The following is a 19428-nucleotide window of genomic DNA, read 5'->3' on the forward strand; positions in this document are numbered from 1 at the left end:
CCCCCCCCCCACCTGTTATACTTGTGGTAAATGTGAGCCCTCCAAAACCCACCACAAACCCACTGTACCCACATCTAGGTGCCCCCCTTCATCCCTAAGGGCTATGGTAGTGGTGTACAGTTGTGGGGAGTGGGTTTTGGGGGGGCTCAGCACACAAGGTAAGGGAGCTATGCACCTGGGAGCTTTTTATGAAGTCCACTGCAGTGCCCCCTAGGGTGCCCGGTTGGTGTCCTGGCATATCAAGGGGACCAGTGCACTATGAATGCTAGCTCCTCCCACAACCAAATGGCTTGGATTTGTTCATTTCTGAGATGGACATCCTTGGCTTCCATTATTGCTGAAAATCGGGGACGACCATCTCTAAGGTCGACCTAAATGTTGAGATTTGGGCGTTCCCGACCGTATTATTGAAACGAAAGATGGACACCCATCTTGTTTCAATAATACGGGTTCCCCCACCACTTCACGGGGACGTCCTGCGAGGACGTCCGCAGGAAAACTTGGGCGCTCCGTTCGATTATGCCCCTCATAGTAACATAGTAGATGACGGCAGAGAAAGGCCTTTATGGTCCATCCAGTCTGCCCAACAAGATAAACTCATATGTGCTACTTTATATGTATACCTGACTTTGATTTGTATCTGTCATTTTCAGGGCACAGACTGTAGAAGTCTTGCCAGCACTAGCCCTGCCTCCCAACCACTAGCTCCACCTCCCAACCACCGGTGCTGCCACCCAATCTCTGCTAAGCTTCTGAGGATCCATTCCTTCTGAACAGGGTTCCTTTATGTTTATCCCACGCATTTCCGTTACCGTTTTCATCTCCACCACCTCTCGTGGGAAGGCATTCCAAGTATCCACCACTCTCTCCGTGATATTATAAATTACTTTCCTGTAGCATCAATCCCTTTTCAATACCTTCTCTATAACTTTTGCTATTAGCTGCCTAATTGTCAGAATACTTAGATCAATTTGATCTATTATATGCATCATAATCACGTTTTCACAGAATGTATGGCACAGAAACAGCAATTGGCTCCCTTACATCTGACATTAGAAATCATATCAGTAAAGGTACTATTACTACAATTCGACCTGTCAAGTGCCTTTGATTTAGTTGAGCTTGTGATTATGATAACAATTTTGCAGGATATTGGTATAGGGAACAAAGTCAGCAAGTGGTTTTGTAGCTTTTCTTTCTTTGAGAATTTGTCGCCAATATTGTTTAGTATATTGATGTCATCCTTGGGTGCCACGTTTTCAGAAATAAGAGATCACTGTTTTATTTATGCTGATATTACAATTTATATCCCGTTTACTAGATCTGTTGCGAATATTGTTGAGGATATGAAGAAAAGTATTCAGGAAGTCAAATAATGGATGTGCACTGATCATCTGAAATTAAACAAAGGGAAAACCAAATCTTTGGTATTTGGAAAATTAAGATGAGTGAGGAATTGTTTTCAACAAAGTTTTAAAATTTTAGTATATACTTTCATTTTACCACAAATAGACTATTATAATTTTATTTATTTTTTATTTATTGCACTTGTATCCCACATTTTCCCACCTGTTTGCAGGCTCAGTGTGGCTTACAAATACCTGTAATGGCATTGCCATTTCAGGGTACAAAATGCAATTGGTGTTACAAAGATGTTGAGAATAACAAGGTTCACATGTCAATATAATCAAACAGTTATAGAAAGGACACAGTCATAGTCAAGGAGTCGTGGTGTTATGTTGTGGTTAGTTATGGATTCTCGTGGTAAGCTTTAGTGAAGAGATAGGTTTTTAACGATTTGCGAAAGTTGGTTATTTCATTAATTGTTAAGTATTTTGGTAGTCTATTCCACAACTGCGAGCTCATGTAAGAAAAGCTGGACGCATGTATTAGTTTGTATTTTAATCCTTTGTAACTGGGGAAGAAAAGTACGGGCAGATCTTGTGGCATTTCTGGGTGGGAGGTCCACTAGGTCGTGCATGTATGACGGGGCGTCTCTGTAAATGATTTTATGAACTATCGTGCAAATCTTGAACGTGATACATTCTTTAAGAGGGAGCCAATGTAACTTCTCTCGTAAGGGTTTTGCACTTTCATATTTTGTTTTTCAAAATATGAGTCTGGCTGCGGTGTTTTGGGCGGTTTGAAGTTTCTTGATAGTCTGTTCTTTGCATCCAGTGTAAAGTGCATTGCAGTAGTCCAGGTGACTTAGTACCATCGATTGTACCAGATTTCGGAAAATGGCCCTTGGGAAGAAAGGTTTTACTCTTTTGAGTTTCCACATGGAGTGGAACATTTTCTTAGTTGTATTCTTCACGTGGCTTTCAAGTGTGAGATGTCGATCTATGGTAACTCCAAGAATTTTCAGAGTGTTAGAGACGGGGAGGGAAAGGTTTGGGGTAGATATGGTGGGGAAGTTATTTGTATTATATTGTGATGTAAGTATAAGGCATTGTGTTTTTTTCTGCGTTGAGCTTTAGTTGAAATGCATCCGCCCAGGAGTGCATGATTTGGAAGCTTTGGTTGATCTCGTTGGTAGTTTCCTTTAGATCGTGTTTAAACGGGATGTAGATCGTGACATCATCTGCATATATATATGGGTTGAGGTTTTGATTGTCTAGTAGCTTGGCTAGAGGTATCATCATTAGGTTAAAGAGGGTTGGTGAGAGGGGGGATCCTTGGGGGACTCCACATTCAGGTGTCCATGGGGCTGATGCCGTCGCTTTGGTTGTTACTTGGTAATATCTCATTGTCAGGAATCCTCTAAACCAGTTAAGAACATTTCCTCCAATCCCAAAGTATTCCAGAATGTGTAGAAGTATTCCATGGTTGACCATGTCGAAGGCGCTAGACATGTCAAATTGCAAAAGAAGTATGTTGTTGCCAATTGCAATTGTTTGTTTAAATTTATTCATTAAAGTTACCAATACAGTTTCGTTGCTGTAATTCGATCTGAATCCTGATTGAGATTCATGCAGAATAGAGTGTTTGTTTAGGTAGTTAGTGAGTTGTTTCGTCACTGCGCCTTCCATGAGTTTGGTTGTCAGCGGGATTGATGCTACTGGACGATAGTTGGTTAGGTCGCTTGCAGATTTCTTTGCGTCTTTTGGTAGAGGAGTAAGTAGGATATTTCCTTTATCTTTTGGGAAGAGATCCTTTTGAAGCATATAATTCAGGTGTCTTGTGAGGTCAGTTTTGAATTGTTGAGGGGCAGATCTTATAAGATTGCTAGGGCAGGTATCTAATTTGCATTGTGATTTGGCGTAGTTTTTAAGCAGTCGAGAAGTATTGTCGGTTGAGAGTGTGTCAAAGTTAGTCCATGATCGGTCAGCTGGATATTCCCCGGGTAGTGGGTCTAAACATTCGAGGAGGTTTACATAGTCAGTTGTATTGGTCAGTAGTGTGAGTCGTAGCTTTATGATTTTCTCTTTGAAGTAGTTCGCAAGGTTGTCTGCTGATGGAGTATCCACATTGTTAGAGGTAATCGGAGTGGTATTCAGTAGTTTATTTACAAGTTGGAACAGTTTATGTGTGTCTTTGTAATCCGGTCCGATTTTAGTTTTATAATAAGATCTTTTAGTTCGTCTGATGGCGTATTTGTATTTTCTTAGTAGCTGCTTCCAATCGTTAAATGCAGAATCGTCTTTTTTCTTATTCCATGCCCGCTGTGATCTTCTGACTTGTGTTTTTAGTTCTTTAAGTTCTTCATTAAACCATGGTATTGAATTTTTTTCTATGTGAGGTTCTGGTTTGAAATGGTGCTAAGTGGTCTAGTATGGTTCTGCATCTGTTGTCCCAATCCTGTAGAAATTGGGTTGAGTCTGTTGGTGCTGTCCATTCATTGCTATAGAGTTGTTGCCAAAATGTTGGTGGGTCTATTTTACCTCTCGTGGTTTAAGTTGATTGTTCTTGTTTGTGTTGTGAATTTTTTTTTTTTGCCAGTGAAGGGAGAGGCTTGCTTTGTAGTGATCAGACCATGGTATGGCTATCCATTTTATGTCTTTTAATGTGATATTGTGTTCTGGTGAGAATTTGTGTGTAATAATATCTAGTGCTTGTCTTTTTTAAGGTTTAAACCATTTTTATTGATGATTCAACATTATTAACAAAACCAATAACGTAACCTTGGAAAAATACAACGCATTTGGGTATACGCATCCATATCTTTTATCATCAATGATTTTATCATTCCCCCCCCCCTTAAAACCAGATCCCCATAGCCAGCACTGTTTTGCCACATGAATATCCACTATAACATTGATATCTCCCGAATACGCTGCTCATACATTCTTTGTGCTTGCCTTATCATAATCCCCGCTCTCCCCCCTCCCCCAATAACTACTGCGAATGCAAAGAAACTTTCATGAACTCTACACCTCATTAAGCATAAGCAATACATGCCACTAGACAGAAATAAACCAGTGTTCTGAGACCTATACATTTGAGGAGACTTTCCCCCTCTCCTTTCTGTAGATCATTGTCATCAAAACCTGGACTTTGGCCACCTCCGAGAAGTAGACAATACCCTATTGCATGAATTGCTGCGAACTGCACAGAATCAGTATCTTTATAATGCGAACATTCCACTTAACTGTCCTATCAAAACATGCCCGTCCCACACAAAAATTAAACAGCCCCTACTGCCCTCTACCACACCCTACCCGAACATACCAGACTTCTCTCCCTGCCCCCTACTCCCTTACCGATCCCACCTTCCGCCCCCCCCCCCCCCAAGAGAAAGAAAAAAAAAACCCACTACCTGCTCTTCTCCTTCTTTCCTTCCTTACATACCATTTAATACTAAACTTCGTGCCCTAGCCGACAATGATTGTATATACCCCCGCCAGATTCTCGTAAATCGCTCTCTCGCCTTTGGGGAGGGTCCCATCGCCCGACGCTCATGCAGCAAAAGATCATGGAGTTGATTTCTCCAATACCAAAAATCTGGAGGATCAACGCTAAGCCACCTATTCAAGATCAACTTTTTACCTAGGATACAGGCTTTACATATAAAAAGCCGGGTACCCCTTCGTTGATATCCAAATAATTCAAATTTGTCTAATAATATCCCTGAAGGGGACATGGGAATCCTAGTTTGCAATAGTCCCTCCAGATACTTAAAGATCTGCCTCCAATAGTTCTGCACTAGGGGACAGCCCCAGAGGTAATGATAGAATGTCCCCTCTGTCTGTTGGCACTTAGAGCATAGGGGGTCTGGCACCCCCCCCCCCACCCCATCTTGAATACTTGGGCCTTGGATATATATGCTCTATACAAAATTCTATAATGGCATTCTCTGAGAGCTGCATTGATCGATATGGTCGGGACACGGGCCACCAACTTTTTATAGTCTAGGTGGAATTGGGGTCTCTGCAAATCGTGTGCCCAGCGTGCCTCAATTGCACTCACGTCCTTTACTAATCCTTTCTCCCACAAAATCCGGTATATTCCCGAAATTGAAAGCCTGTCCCCCGGGACTGCATTGAAGAACTCTCTGAGCTTTCTCATGTCTGATATCGATCCCTACCCCCAATGCACCCAAACTCAGTAACCCTCCTCTTGTACCCAGAACATGTTCCATTCGTGTAATGCCCAATGAGGCCCAACTACGAAATACTGGGTTCTCTGAGCCAGGGGAAAATAATGGGTTACCCTGCAGTGGCATGAGGTCCGTATTCACCACTGATAATCCCCAAGTTCTAGTTAGATCCTTCCAGGCCCCCCTCAGGGGTCCCAACAACAGACTATTCTTAAATGTCACTGGTAACGCTTGCCTCGGACCCTGTAATAAAAAATATAAATGATATGGATGAAAAAATTCCCTTTCTAACTGCCTGGGCGTATAGTCTTGCCTGTCCAACAACCAGTCCCCTAAGTGCCGCATAATACATGCTTGGTTATAGCGCTTAATATCCGGTACCCCTATACCCCCCTCCCTCCAAGATCCTAACATTAAGTCCATGGGGAGCTTAGGCTTCCTCCCCCCCCCCCAGAGGAAAACTCGCAGGTGTTTATAGAATCGCCTCACATCCCCCCCCCTGGAGTCGCAGTGGCAACACCTGAAACGTGTAAAGCCATCTGGGGAATTCCACCATACGAAACAATTGTATCCACCCATGGAGCGTGAGCGGCAGCTCCGCCCATTTTCGCAACCTAACTCTCATGTTATCCAACAAGCGAGTGAGATTTAGATGATAAAAATCTGAAGTCTGCATAGCTATCTGTACCCCCAAATACGTGATATGTTTTTGAGCCCATCTCAGCGGAAAATACTCCCCCCATTCACGTCTTACTTCGTCTGAAGCCGTTAGAGCTAGGGATTTGGTTACATTGATTTTAAAGCCCGCGTAATCCCCGTACTCATGAAATAATTCTAACAGCGCCGCCAGGGACTTCTTAGGATGCGTTAGATGAACTAGAATATCGTCTGCAAATGCAGAAACCTTGAACGTAGACTTGCCCCAGCTCACTCCCATCACCTCAGGGTGGGACTCTATTGCTCGTATCAAGGGATCCAATGTAAGAATGAACAGTAGCGGGGATAAAGGGCACCCCTGTCTTGTGCCCCGCCTTATCGAGAATACCTCAGATCTCCATTAACCCAGATGTAAGCCTGCGGGTTCAAATAAAGGGCTTCCACTGCATCCCTGAAAAATCCCTCAATTCCCACCTTCTGTAAGACCGCAAACATGAAACGCCATGCAACTCTGTCAAATGCCTTCTCTGCGTCAAAACTGATCAGCAGAGAAGGCACTTTCCGCTCCCCCACTTTCTCCAAGGAGGCTATAATCGCCCTCAAATTACTGACCACCGCCCGTCCTCTCACAAAACCTACTTGCGGTGATGCTATCAAGTCTGGAAGCACCCTCGCCAGCCTATTAGCCAAAATTTTTGCATATAATTTAATGTCACTATTTAGCAAGGAGATTGGCCGATAGGCCCCCATCTCCTCTGGGTTTTTCCCCGGTTTCAGTAACACTATCACTTTAGCTATATTGAAGGTGTCCAATGCGGGCTCTGAATTGGCCAGGGAGTTAAACAACTTCAAAAGGGGGGGAGTCACCAGCTCCTGTAACATTTTATAAAAAGCCACACCATATCCATCTGGGCCCGGTGCTTTGTGTATATCACTCTGCTGTAACGCCAGCATCAACTCACCCTCCACTATAGGTGCGTTGAGGAGTTTTGCCTGGGCCGAGGAAATCAACGGGGTCTCTACATTCTCTAAAAACATCATGCTATCCGTTATCAGGTCCCTCTGTTCCCCATACAACTCCTTGTAATACCTCTGAAACCCTGCCACTATATCCTGCGGAGATTTAAACATGTTACCTGCCTGGTCCTTTACCTGTAAAATTCTGCTCGGCCCTTTCTTCCCTCTAGCTAAGCGCCCTAGCAAGCTCCCTGCCTTGTTTCCGTACATGTACAACTGATGCTTATAATATTGTTGCGATTTTTGAACTCGTTCATGCAGTAGTTCATTTAATTCTCTCTGAGATGCCAAGTACGCTAACTTCTGCTCTTCCGTCGGATTTACCCCGAACTTTATACGCTGATTCCTCACCTCTCATTCCAATCTTAAAATCTCTTGATCTCGTCTTTTCTTAATCCACGCCCTATAAGCAATGATCTCACCTCTGAGGAAAGCCTTTGCTGTCTCCCAGTACAAACTGGTCTGTTCCACATGCATCCTGTTGTGGACCGCAAATTCTCTCCATTTTTCTCTCAGAAATGCCTGAAACTTCGTATCCCTGTAAAGCTCCAGCGGAAATTTCCATCCTCCTCCCTTACTTTCTCCCCCTGTTTGTTCCAAGATCACCCAAAGTAGAGAATGATCTGAAATCTCACATGGGCCTATCTCCGCCTCAATCACCTTTGAAAATAAAGTATCTGAGAGAAAAATATAATCAATACGGGACATGGTTGAGTGCGCTCTTGATAGATGAGTATAATCTCTGCATGTTGGGTGTAAAATTCTCCACACATCTACCAAGTTTAGTGTAGAGCACAAGAAAAGCAGGCCTCTTTTATAATAAGCCTGACCTTGTCCTCTCCCGCTACTTTTGTCTACCAATGGGTTATAAACTATGTTAAAATCCCCACCTAAAATTATATTACCCCCTTGGTATGGAGCCAACAATGCCAAAATCTCCCTATAAAATTTTTTGTCAAAAGTATTCGGTGCATAGACATTGCAGAGTACATATGTAAAACCCCCCAATTCCACCTCCACTAATACATATCTGCCTTCTGCACTCCTCTTTACCCCTTTAATGGAAAGATGCAGCCCCTTACGGAAAAGTATTAATACCCCTGCCTTTTTATTGCAAGCCGGGGAGCCTATCGCTCCTCCCACCCATCCTTGTTGGAATTTGGCATGCTCTGCAGCTGGCAGATGCGTCTCCTGCAAAAATACTATATCTGCTGCATGGCAGTTCAAAGCTTGTAAAAGTTTTTTCCGCTTTATGGGCGACGAAACTCCCCCCACATTCCAGGAAACAAACTTAAAATGACCTAGTCCCCTCTCATCTTATTGTATAGCCAGCCTCTACTTTTACAGCCTTGGGAACACACCCCCCAGCCCTTGGGTGCCCTCCCCCATCTCCACCACTGCTGCTGGACAACGATCCCTAAGGAAAGAGAGAAGAGCAGAGACCAATAAAAACCACAACAACAAACAAAACCCCTATTCCTCCTCCCCTTGTCATCTCCCTCCCCTTTCCTCCCCTCGCCCAAACCCTCCCCTCTTACCCCCCCCCCCAAGAAACAGATCTGGGTCCTGTCTAGAGAACTTGTCACGTTTCCGCCCCGCCCCCTCCCTTACAGCACAACTATAATCTTGAAACATTAGCAAACCCCATCCCCCAAGTACCACAGTTAGCCATGCTTTTAAAAGGACCGTTCCTATACTTCTATAATTTTATCCCCACACGTTTGCACTTATATTCCTAACATTAACAAAACAAGTCCCCCCCCCTCACAATCAATCAGTAACCCTCATATCTTTCACTTTAAAACAGGGAGAAAGACAAATGCACTCTCTTTTACTGTCCGTAGAATGATTCCTTGCAGACTCTGAGCTTCCCTCTCAGTTCCTTCCTAGGTAGCTTTCTTTCTGCTGGCTCTCACCACGATCAGCGCTCCTGTTCTTTTGCTGCGACTTCCACGCCGCCATCTAACTGTTTGGCAAATTTTAGGGCTTCGGTCGGTGAGCTGAAAAATCGAAGCTTGCCATCCTGCTGCACTCGCAGCCGCGCTGGATACAGTAAGGCAAATCTAACTTTCTTCTTAAACAGCTCTGAGCACGCTTCTCCATATTGCTTCCGTTGTAATGCCACAGCCGCAGAGAAATCTTGAAAGCATAAAATGATGTGCTGTTCATATGCAACTTTCCCAGTCTGCCTCCAGGCTCTCAGAATCTCTTGTTTATGGGAGTAATTAAGGATTTTACATATTACTACCCTGGGACGTCCTGCTGCTTGCCTTAGCTGGCCCAAACGATGTGCTCTCTCTATTTTTAAGGTCTTTTCCAGAGCCTGCAAATTCAGTGCTTTGGGCAGCCAGGATTCCAGGAACTCCCTTAAATCAACCTCTCGTAGGGACTCAGGAAATCCAACCAACCGGAGGTTATTCCTTCTCGCTGGGTTCTCAAGATCTTCTAGCTTCTGCTGTACTTGCTCAAACTTTTTCCGCCATTCCTCATGCTGGCTGGCCTGCTGCGTGCAATGGTCTTCTATATCAGACAGTCTTTGCTGATATCCTGCCATATCTGTGCGCAGTCCCTCTATTTTACCATCTACCGCATCCAACTTTTCAACAATCCTTTGCAGTTTTAAGTCCACAGAGGTCTCCAGCAGCTGCGAGACCTCAGCTGCAATTTCAGCCGCCCAAACGGAGCTTACAGTTTCTCCCGAGGGGCCAGGGTCCACCATCTTACCGTCCCCAGCTCGCCCTCGTGCTCCGTTTTTTCTCTGTGTTTTGGAGGTCATCACAGGTGCACCAAATTAGTTCCTTTAGGACTTTTCAACGTGCCCAACTTATTTGTTCTGTTCGTGGGTTTCCAAATCGCCTCTCGTGCTGTCCAAGGGTAGATTTTATCTTAGGGGCCTCGGAGCTCTGCCCTGCGGCGTCCTACCCTCTGCCTATCATCACGTGACTCTAGTGCTTGTCTTTTAATATGAGAAGTTCTGTGGGTAAGTGACATTATTTTATTCTGAGCTTGGTAACTTAAAGATTAGGGTTTAAAAAAGGAATTGTAGGATATTGATAAACACAGAATTTAAAACTAAAAAAAGCATGCAAACTTTATTAATTAGTCTCCATACCTTTTTCACCATAGTTTTGAAACTTGAAGTTTCTGTCACAGCTTAAAATTTAGGGTTTAAAAGAGGATTTGTAGGATATTGATAAACACAGTTAGGATTTAAAAAAAAAAGCAAGCAAACTTTATTAGCTAGTCTCCATTCCCTTTCCCCCATAGTTTTAAAACTTGAAGTTTCTGCCACAGCATTAACAGGGCTCAGTTCAGTCCTCATTCCCCTTGCTCAACATTTATAGTCAATCTAATTAAGACAACAAGAGGGGAATTTTCAATTTTCATTAGAGTCTGAATTACATTTAATTAGTTTCTAAGAAGCAAACCCTAAATAAATTACAGATTACACCAGTCAAAAGGATCATTATATTTATCAGATCTCCCTAGTACCTCAAGAAGTTTTAATTAAACACCTCTATAATACTAAGATGCAGTCAGTAGTCCAGCAGTGAGAGGAGTGCTATCCAGTCTTTTACATTGAGTGTCACATGTATGTTTATCTCCTAGTTGGTGAGATGTCATATGTGTGTGCTCAATGCAAAGAGCTCCTAGCTCTCAGAGAACTAGTCTGTTCTCTTGCGGCTAGAGTAGCAGACTTGGAGGAGCTGAGGGAGACAGGCAGATACATAGAGGAGGCCTCCAGGGTTGTTGTAGAGAAGTCCCACCTCCAATCTGGCAGCCCCTGTGCTTCCTTGGGGAGGGAGACCTTCTAAAAGGAGAACATCACCCTGTTGAGGCTGGAAGTAATCCTGTAGACAGGACCAGCACACCAGGGAGTGCAATATCCTCTTGCTCTGGGGATGTGTCTCCAGGAGCTACTGCCCAGGTAGGAAGGGTTAGGATGGCTGTTGTAGTTGGTGATTCGATTATTAGGCATGGAGACTAGCTATCAAAGTGCTTGCTTTTTTTTTTAATTTAAAAATTCTAATTGTGTTTATCAGTATCCTACAATTCCTCTTTTAAACCCTAAGCTGTGGCAGAAACTTCGTTTTAAAACTATGGGGAAAAGGGTATGGAGACTAACAGTTTGTTTGCTTTTTTATTTTAAAATTCTAACTGTGTTTAGCAATATCTAACAATTCCTCTTTTAAACCCTAATCTTTAAGTTACCAAGCTCAGAATAAAATAATATCACTTACCCACAGAGATGTCCTCTTCTCTCAGAACTTCTCAGAAAGAAAGTTGAGTTTGACCTTTCCTCTCTATATAGTTTGAATTCTATTTCAAACAAACCCTTTGAAGCTAGCCCAGTAATCAAATTGCTGTTAGTAACCTTTATTAAATTGACTTGGGTAATATCCACTGGTTATTTCTGGGATAAGTAGCATAAAATGTATTGAACTTTTTCGGGATCTTGCCTGGTGTTTGTGATCTGGATTGGCCATTGTTGGAAACAGGATGCTGGGCCTGATGGACCGTTGGTCTGTCCCAGTGTGGCAATACTTATGTACTTATAATCTGATATATGTAGGCTGCAATATATTACTGCTTGAAGTAAACTCCAAATGCTGCAGAACACAGCAGCCAGGTTGATTTCTTTTTCAAAATCAAAATATAAGAAAGTAATGCTGTTATTTGTTAAACTACACTGGCTTCTTGTGGGAGCAAGGTCTACCTTTAAATTGTGCACTGTTTCCTCCTCCAGCCTGCTGACAGCTGTGCATGCTTGCTTGAGGGAGGCTAGATTTGGGATGATGCTGCTCAGGTCATTTCCCCCCCCCCCCCCCCCTTCACACACACATACACACACTGATGTCATCACCCTGGGTCTTTTTTTGCCATCATTGCTTGCTGCCTCTTTGCCCTGCAACAGGTCATCCTGGTTCCAGCTTCCACCTCTGTTTCAGCTTCTAGCCCTGGTTTCAGCTTCCAGCATAGCCTTCGCCTTCAGCTTAGCTTCTGCTTCCAGTCATGGTTCCAGCTCCAGCATAGCTTCTGTTTTCAGGCCTGGTTCCATCAACAGCACAGATTTGCTTCCAGTCCTGGCTCCAGTTCCAGCACAGCTCCTGTTTACTTCAACGCCTCTAGTGGAGCAGTCCCTTCTGCAGGGACTCACCCACTGCTTGCTACAGTCTGTCTGTCCCCTGGACAAGCAGGCAGTACTGTTCCACTGCAGTCCAAGGGCTTACTTATCCTAAAACGTGACCATCTGGTTTCAGCTGAAACTGAAATCTCAAGTTTGGTTGTGTGAATGTGAACCAGTGAGGCCACAGGGGATGGTCAGAGCTTTCAGTCTGCATCCCTTTGCTAAACCCATAGAGGCATATTTTCAAAGCACTTTGGAAGACTAAGTTCCATAGGTTTCTATGGAACTTTGGGAGGCTAAGTGCTTTGAAAATGAGCCTCATAGTATCCAAGACAGAATATAATTTCAATAATTTAAAAAAAAACATTTTATCTTCAAGGAAAATAACCTCCACACTCATGGACCGCAGCTAATGAAAACTGAAATAAAAGCCACGTTACTTTTACAGTGGCTGACTGCCCCACACTGAGTTGAAACCCTCTGCTCAGTGTGCGGCAGTGGCTAAGAAAGCAAGTAGAATGTTAGGTATTATTAGGAAAGGAATGGAAAACAAAAATGAGGACGTTATAATGCCTTTGTAGCGCACCATGGTGCGACTGTACCTCGAATATTGTGTTCAGTTCTGGTCATCGCATCTCAAAAAATATATAGTGGAATTAGAAAAGGTACAGAGAAGGGCGATGAAAATTATAAAGGGGATGTGACGACTTCCCTATGTGAAAAGGCTAAAGCAGCTAGGGCTCTTAAGCTTGGAGAAAAGACAGCTGAGGGGAGATATGATAGAGGTCTATAAAATAATGTGTGGAGTGGAACGGGTAGACGTGAATCATTTGTTTACTCTTTCCAAAAATACTAGGACTGGGGGGCATGCGATGAAGCTACAAAGTAGTAAATTTAATACAAATCGGAGAAAATCTTTTGTCACTTAATGTGTAATTAAACTCTGGAATTTGTTGCCAGAGAATGTTGTAAAGGCGGTTAGCTTAGCGGGGTTTTAAAAGGGTCTGGACGGCTTCCTAAGGAAAAGTCTATAGACCATTATTAAATTGACTTAGGAAAATCCACTGCTTATTTCTGGGATAAACAGCATAAAATGTTTTGTACTTTTCTGGGATCTTGCCAGGTATTTGTGACCTGGATTGGCCACTGTTGGAAACAGGATGCTGGGTTTGATGGCCCTTTGGTCTGTCCCAGTATGGCAATACTTATGTACTTATGCAGGCATTTCTGAATGCTTTCAACAGAAAATAGAAAAACTTCACACATACAAGCAAATTCCCACATTGCCCTGTCTCTTGCCCTATCAGAGCACAAGTTACACATTCCTTTGTTAAGAAACGTACAATAAAAGGGTAATTTTATAACTGGGCACCTAGTTTAAGGCAGGCAAATTGTGCCTGTTCAATAAAGAGAAGTAGCCTATTTTTCTTTACAAAATAGTAACTTAACTTCATTCACTTACATCAGTCCTAGTGTTGGTGTAAATACCCAAGTTTAGATGGTAACTGATGAAAACCCACCCTAGAAAAAGTGAACTAAATAAATGCTTATGAAAAATAACAATAAATTCAAAATTAAATTGAAATAGTGGAAATTCATCAGTAAGGGCTCACCCAAGCCTGAGAGCTTAAAATCATATTGCCAAATGAAAGGCAGTTCAATGTGCTTTTCTTACATCACAGAAATTTCCACGTGCACTAGGAGTCAAAATTCAAAAACAGTCCACAGTGTAATATCAAACTATGCAGTATCATATCCAAACGACAACCATTGCACTGAAGGATATAAAAGTTCATGAAATAGACGCGCAATATGTATCAGGCATAGAGGTAAAGCACTTACCTGAATAACAAAACAAGGAGACTGCTCTACAGAGCCTCCATTTTGGTATCTTCCTCAGGATCAGGCCCTCTCTCAAACAGCGATAGCCTCTTCTGCTCAACAATTCAAGATGACACGCCAGTGGATGACAGCATAACACAAATTCAGTATACAGAGCATTGATAATGCAGAATAATGTAAAGTTAAATTACTGTGAAGTTGCTAAAATTGCAGTTGTTAACAGACAGTGATGATCTCCAGTATTGTGATAACTTATATTTTTGTGTTTATAGTTCTGCAATCGGCAAACACTGGGAGGCAGAATTGGCAACGCTCAAAGGTAATAATGCCAAACTCACAGCAGCTCTACTGGAGTCTACAGCCAATGTGAAACAGTGGAAACAGCAACTTGCAGCTTACCAGGAAGAAGCAGAACGATTGCACAAGCGGGTAAGTACAGAGTCATTACCTTTCTTAACTTTTGGAGAAAACAAAGTTAGGTGTGAACAATAGTAGCTAAACTAGTATGTGCATGATGTACTCTATGTAGAATAAGAGAGATTTGTCTTGCATCATGGCAATATTAGGCTAAATTTGAATAACCTAAAAACTAAACTAGGGGAAAAAAATCTATAAACATTGTATATAATGCATTACACTGAAGAAAAACATTTTAACTTCAGCCTGTGGTTCTGGTTAAACAAGCTCTTAATGTTTTCCAAATAACAAAATGTAGCCTAGTGATCCCACAGCCAGTTAGGCAGTTATGCCAGTGAAGTGTTGATCATGTTTCTGACCTATGGATGCAACAGGAGCTTCAGGCAGTGCCTGCATGACACACAACTCAGTTCTATGTTTCAGCTAGTTCTATTGATCAGTCGCTAAAGATCAAAACTTATTGCTCTTGATGAACCTGCAAACATTTATCACTTGTCCCTTCAAAATCCAAGAAAAGCTCCAGGTTGTGCTCAAGTTAAGTATCAAACTTTTTCTCAGAAATGCTGCCTTCTTTCACAATGTGTTAGAAAAATGCAGAAGGATTAAATGGAGAGGGGGTGGAATGCATCTCTGTAGAGACCTGTGAGGGCTGCATATTCTCCTGCTGCAATGACATTGTCCTCAGGGAGGATGGCCTGTCTTGGGTCCATATCTCTAACTCATTTATTACCTAGAAAGTGTTTGTCCAGCAGATGAAAGTGACCTGGGTAATGATGGGATTTAAAGGAATAAAAGAGGAATATTTCCAGCAACCACACTGAGAATCTTTTTGGAATCATCTTCATCAGGATATGCAGTATGTTGCTGTACAACTTGAACAAACATGTACTTCATAGTGTTACATTTTATATAAAATATACAAAAAGAAAGATAGATTAGAATGTCTTCAGATCATTAACAGAAACACAGAATTCCAAAATAAATTCAAAAACAAATTCAAACTAAATAAGCTTGAAGCGAATCCAAAGAATGTTGCTGCAGATAATTCTGTGGCTATTTATGTGCATTAAAAATGGTTGACAGGAAAATTATACCCTACCACTGAAGTATTTATAAGGGAGCAATTTTATATTTATGCATATTGGTAAAAAATATACATATACTACTATCTGTGCAGACTCTGCTGTATCTTCAAATTAATGCAAGCTATGGAAAACAATGTGCTTACAAATACATGTGCTACTGGGGCACACAGATTTTTCAGATTAAATTATGTACAAATGCTTAACTTCTCAAAATACGCATAATTGCAAACCCCTGTCAAATTCTTTATATGTCTGTCTTTTCAAACAGTCAGTAAAGTTATGCATATATGTTACCCACATACTGGGCAGGTAGTTTCCATGCATGCAACATTGCTTTGCTCACAGAAATGACTTTGGAACTTATTCTCTGTAATTGCAGTAAAGAATAATCTTAAACTGCTGAATGATACAAATAGTAGTATTAAATATAAAGTGAGAATGAATCAGAGACTGTAGAATGGCAAAGGTTTTCATCAGAAATGTGAAAAATCTCCCAAAACCAGACAGACAAGTTTAACACAAAAGCACAGGGTAGATTTAAGTTAAGAATTGAAAATCAGGAGGTTAATTTATTATTGAATGTCTATATTGAAAAAGAATTTTATAGTGGAAACCAACATCCAAAACTAGTGGCCGACTGGATTTCAGTTTTGGTTTCAGATTCAGCACCAAAACTGACCTGCAATCTGGGTTTGGTTTTCGGCCAAAAATGCCTGTGATCTTTTTTGGGGGCAGGAATTAATCCCACTCAGTACTGTCCCATGCCACTGCTCCCTCAAAGTAGCCCTGGTGGTGTAGTGGCCTCTTCGGGGGCAGGAACAGACCTAACTCATTCCTACCCATGCACTGCTCCAATCCAAGTGGCTGCCAAGACTTTCTGTGGCAGTCTTCCCCGGGAGATTCTAGCAGCAGTTGTCCAACTGAAACCAGCACGGACAGAGGCAATGATTACTTAGTGTTGAAACAGGAGAATAGAAAGTGGGTGAAAGAGAGGAAATAGAAGACTGGGGGAAGAATATGACCCAGGCAAGAATGTGAGAACTAGGGAGGTAAGTGCAGAAAATAAAAAGCTGGTAAATAGGTGAACAAAGGAGACGAGGATTGTGGGGGAGTGGAAGGAGGAATAAAATCTATCTATAGGTAAGTAAAAAAAAAAAAAAAAAAAGCAGATGAGAGAGATGGGGGAAAAAAGGAAACAGAAGGATCCGAGTCAGCGTTAGATAAGAGAAGAAGGGAAGAAGATAGACAGTGCAGACCAAAAAATAGAAATTTCATCCTGGAAAAGGACTTAGAAAACCAGCAAGAGGATGTAGTAAAGAGAGACCAGGACCAACCTAAATAGAAAAACAAAAAAGATCAGGTCACAAATGTAGAAAAAAATTTGAGCTTTTAATATTTAAAGAAATGAGATGTCAGCTTTGAAGCTGTATTTTGTTCTTTTCATTTTTTTCAGCCCTCTGCTGCTCAGAAGCTAGTCTTAGGTTTTCAAAGTCAGTTTTTGTCTAGGTATTTGTTTCTAATCTGTAGCTTCATATTTTTTAACCAGGTGACTCTCTGTGTTTTCCTTTTGTAACCAAAGAGAATACTTATAACAAATTATGTGTGGGCTTGTTCTCTTTTGCTAACTGGATGTGTACTGCATATTAGAATACAGTTCACTCCATTTAAGTGCACGTCGGATAAGTGCATGCTCTGCTTAACTGCATGCCGTACTTTGGTCCTGTTTTTGGCACCATCAATTTCTAAGGGGACAAACTTCGGTTTAGCGCACCACTGATAAGTGCAAGATTCGCTTATCTGCATGGTTTAAGACCGCTCCTCTGCAGGAAAGACTCCACATAAGCGCACTCACGGAATATGGAAGCCGATTGGCGAGTGACAAAGGGACGGTAAATTTGAAATCTCGTTAGTTAACTGCCACAGGCAGAAGAAGCGAAAGAATGTTGTTAGAGTGTACACTGGAGTCGTTGTCGTCTTCGTCGCGCAACTGTAAGACTTTAACACTGGCTGAACGAATAGAAGTTCTTAAAAAATTAGAAAACAAAGTCAAGCATCTATTGCTAAAGAATATGGTGTCAATCCCAGTCAAATTTCACGTATCTTGAAGCAGAAAGACCAGCTTCTGGAAGACTGGCCAAACAATACAAATCCACACCGGAAACGTAAACAAGCGGGAAAAGCTGAGGATGTAGAAGATGTTCTTTGGTGGTTTTCTCATGTCTGGAGCAGACAGTTTACTGTCAGTGGTCCACTGCTTAAGGAGAAAGCTAATCAGCTAGCTGAAAGTCTTGGACAAACTGAATTCATAGCCACTGTTGTATGGTTCGAAAGATGGAAGGAGAGGAACAACATAAAATTCAAGAAGCAGCATGGTGAAAAACAAGACGCTGATGACTTTGGTGCTGAAAATTGGGTTATTTCAGTTCTTCCTACCATCTTGAATGAGTTTGCACCTCGTGACATTTTCAATGCTGAGAAAAATGGTCTCTTACTGACGCGCGATTCCTGATGGAACACTTGCATTCAAACAAGCCGAAACTACAGGAAGTAAAACGTTGCAGGACCGACTGACGATCCTCCTTTGCTGCAATATGGATGGGAGTGAGAAGTTGGAGCCCCTCGTCAGTGGAAAGAGCAAACAGCCCCGTTGTTTCAAGAATGTTAAGCGACTTCCTGTGTCATACGAGGCTAACGCAAATTCATGGATGACTGGGGAAATTTGGAAGCAGTGGCTAAAAAGTTAGACACTAGAATGCGGGTACAAAAGCATCAGATTTTGTTGCTTTGTGATAATTGTGCTGCACACAGTGATGATGTCAGGCTGTCTAATGTCAAGGTGGTCTTCCTGCCACCAAACACTACCTCTCTGATCCAACCTATGGATCAGGGCATAATAGCCAATTTCAAACAACATTATCGGGCTCTTGTGCTACGTCGTCTGATGAGCGTTATGGATGAACAGACTGGCAAGGATAAATGTGCTGTTGAACTGGCTCGTAATCTGTCACTGTTGGATTCCCTACATATGCAGAAAGAAGCCTGGAATCATGTTACACAGGCAACCATTGTGAGCTGCTACAAGCGGGCAAGCTTAATTATGGATGTGGAGAGGGACGAAACAGATGCAGCTGTTGCAAACACGTCAGATGATCAGGCTATTGACATCCCAGCCGGTGTTACTGAATAGGAGTTTCATCACCACTTAGCTGTTGATTACGATCTACAAACAGCTGACGACGGCACTGATGTCAAGATATGCGCCTACATGCAGGCAACAGCTGATGATGAAACGAATGATGAAATGAGCAGCGAGGCACATGCTGACAAAATTCAAGAACCTCCTGTCACTTTTGCAAGAGCGCTGGAGAGTCTCAACACCATGCGGGCTATCTGGAGGCCACTGAATGTCAGTGCTATGACAGTTTTACCATCTGGCAGACATAGTCTATGGAACTCACAGACACAAGAGTGTACAGAGGACTATGACTGATTACTTCAAGTAAGCCTAACGTCAGTTAACGGAGACTGTATACTATACATATAATAAACAGTACTGTACATATGTTTATCAGATGTCAAGCTTCTTGGGTCACAACAGTTAAGTGCACACTCCAGTTAACTGCATGTATTTCTTTGGTCCCAAACCCTTGCGCTTAAGCGGATTGCACTGTATTTGTAGTGCTGGCTTTGATAGAGGTGGGGTTAGTACAGTTTGAGTGTCTATTTGCAAGGCTTTTACTGAA

General features: G+C 42.2%; 1 protein-coding gene across 2 annotated transcripts in view; it reads left to right on the forward strand.

Annotated features, from left to right (window-relative positions):
- The window catches only part of HOMER1 (homer scaffold protein 1), a 274935-nt gene that overhangs the window by 168049 nt on the left and 87458 nt on the right, over window positions 1-19428 (forward strand). For both annotated transcript variants that reach the window (XM_030193230.1, XM_030193231.1), the window contains exon 6: window positions 14456-14612. In XM_030193230.1, the coding sequence (XP_030049090.1) occupies window positions 14456-14612 (157 nt within the window). The remainder of the gene's footprint in view (window positions 1-14455; window positions 14613-19428) is intronic.

Source organism: Microcaecilia unicolor, chromosome 2 (assembly GCF_901765095.1).
Source record: "Microcaecilia unicolor chromosome 2, aMicUni1.1, whole genome shotgun sequence".
In the NCBI taxonomy this organism is placed as follows: domain Eukaryota; kingdom Metazoa; phylum Chordata; class Amphibia; order Gymnophiona; family Siphonopidae; genus Microcaecilia; species Microcaecilia unicolor.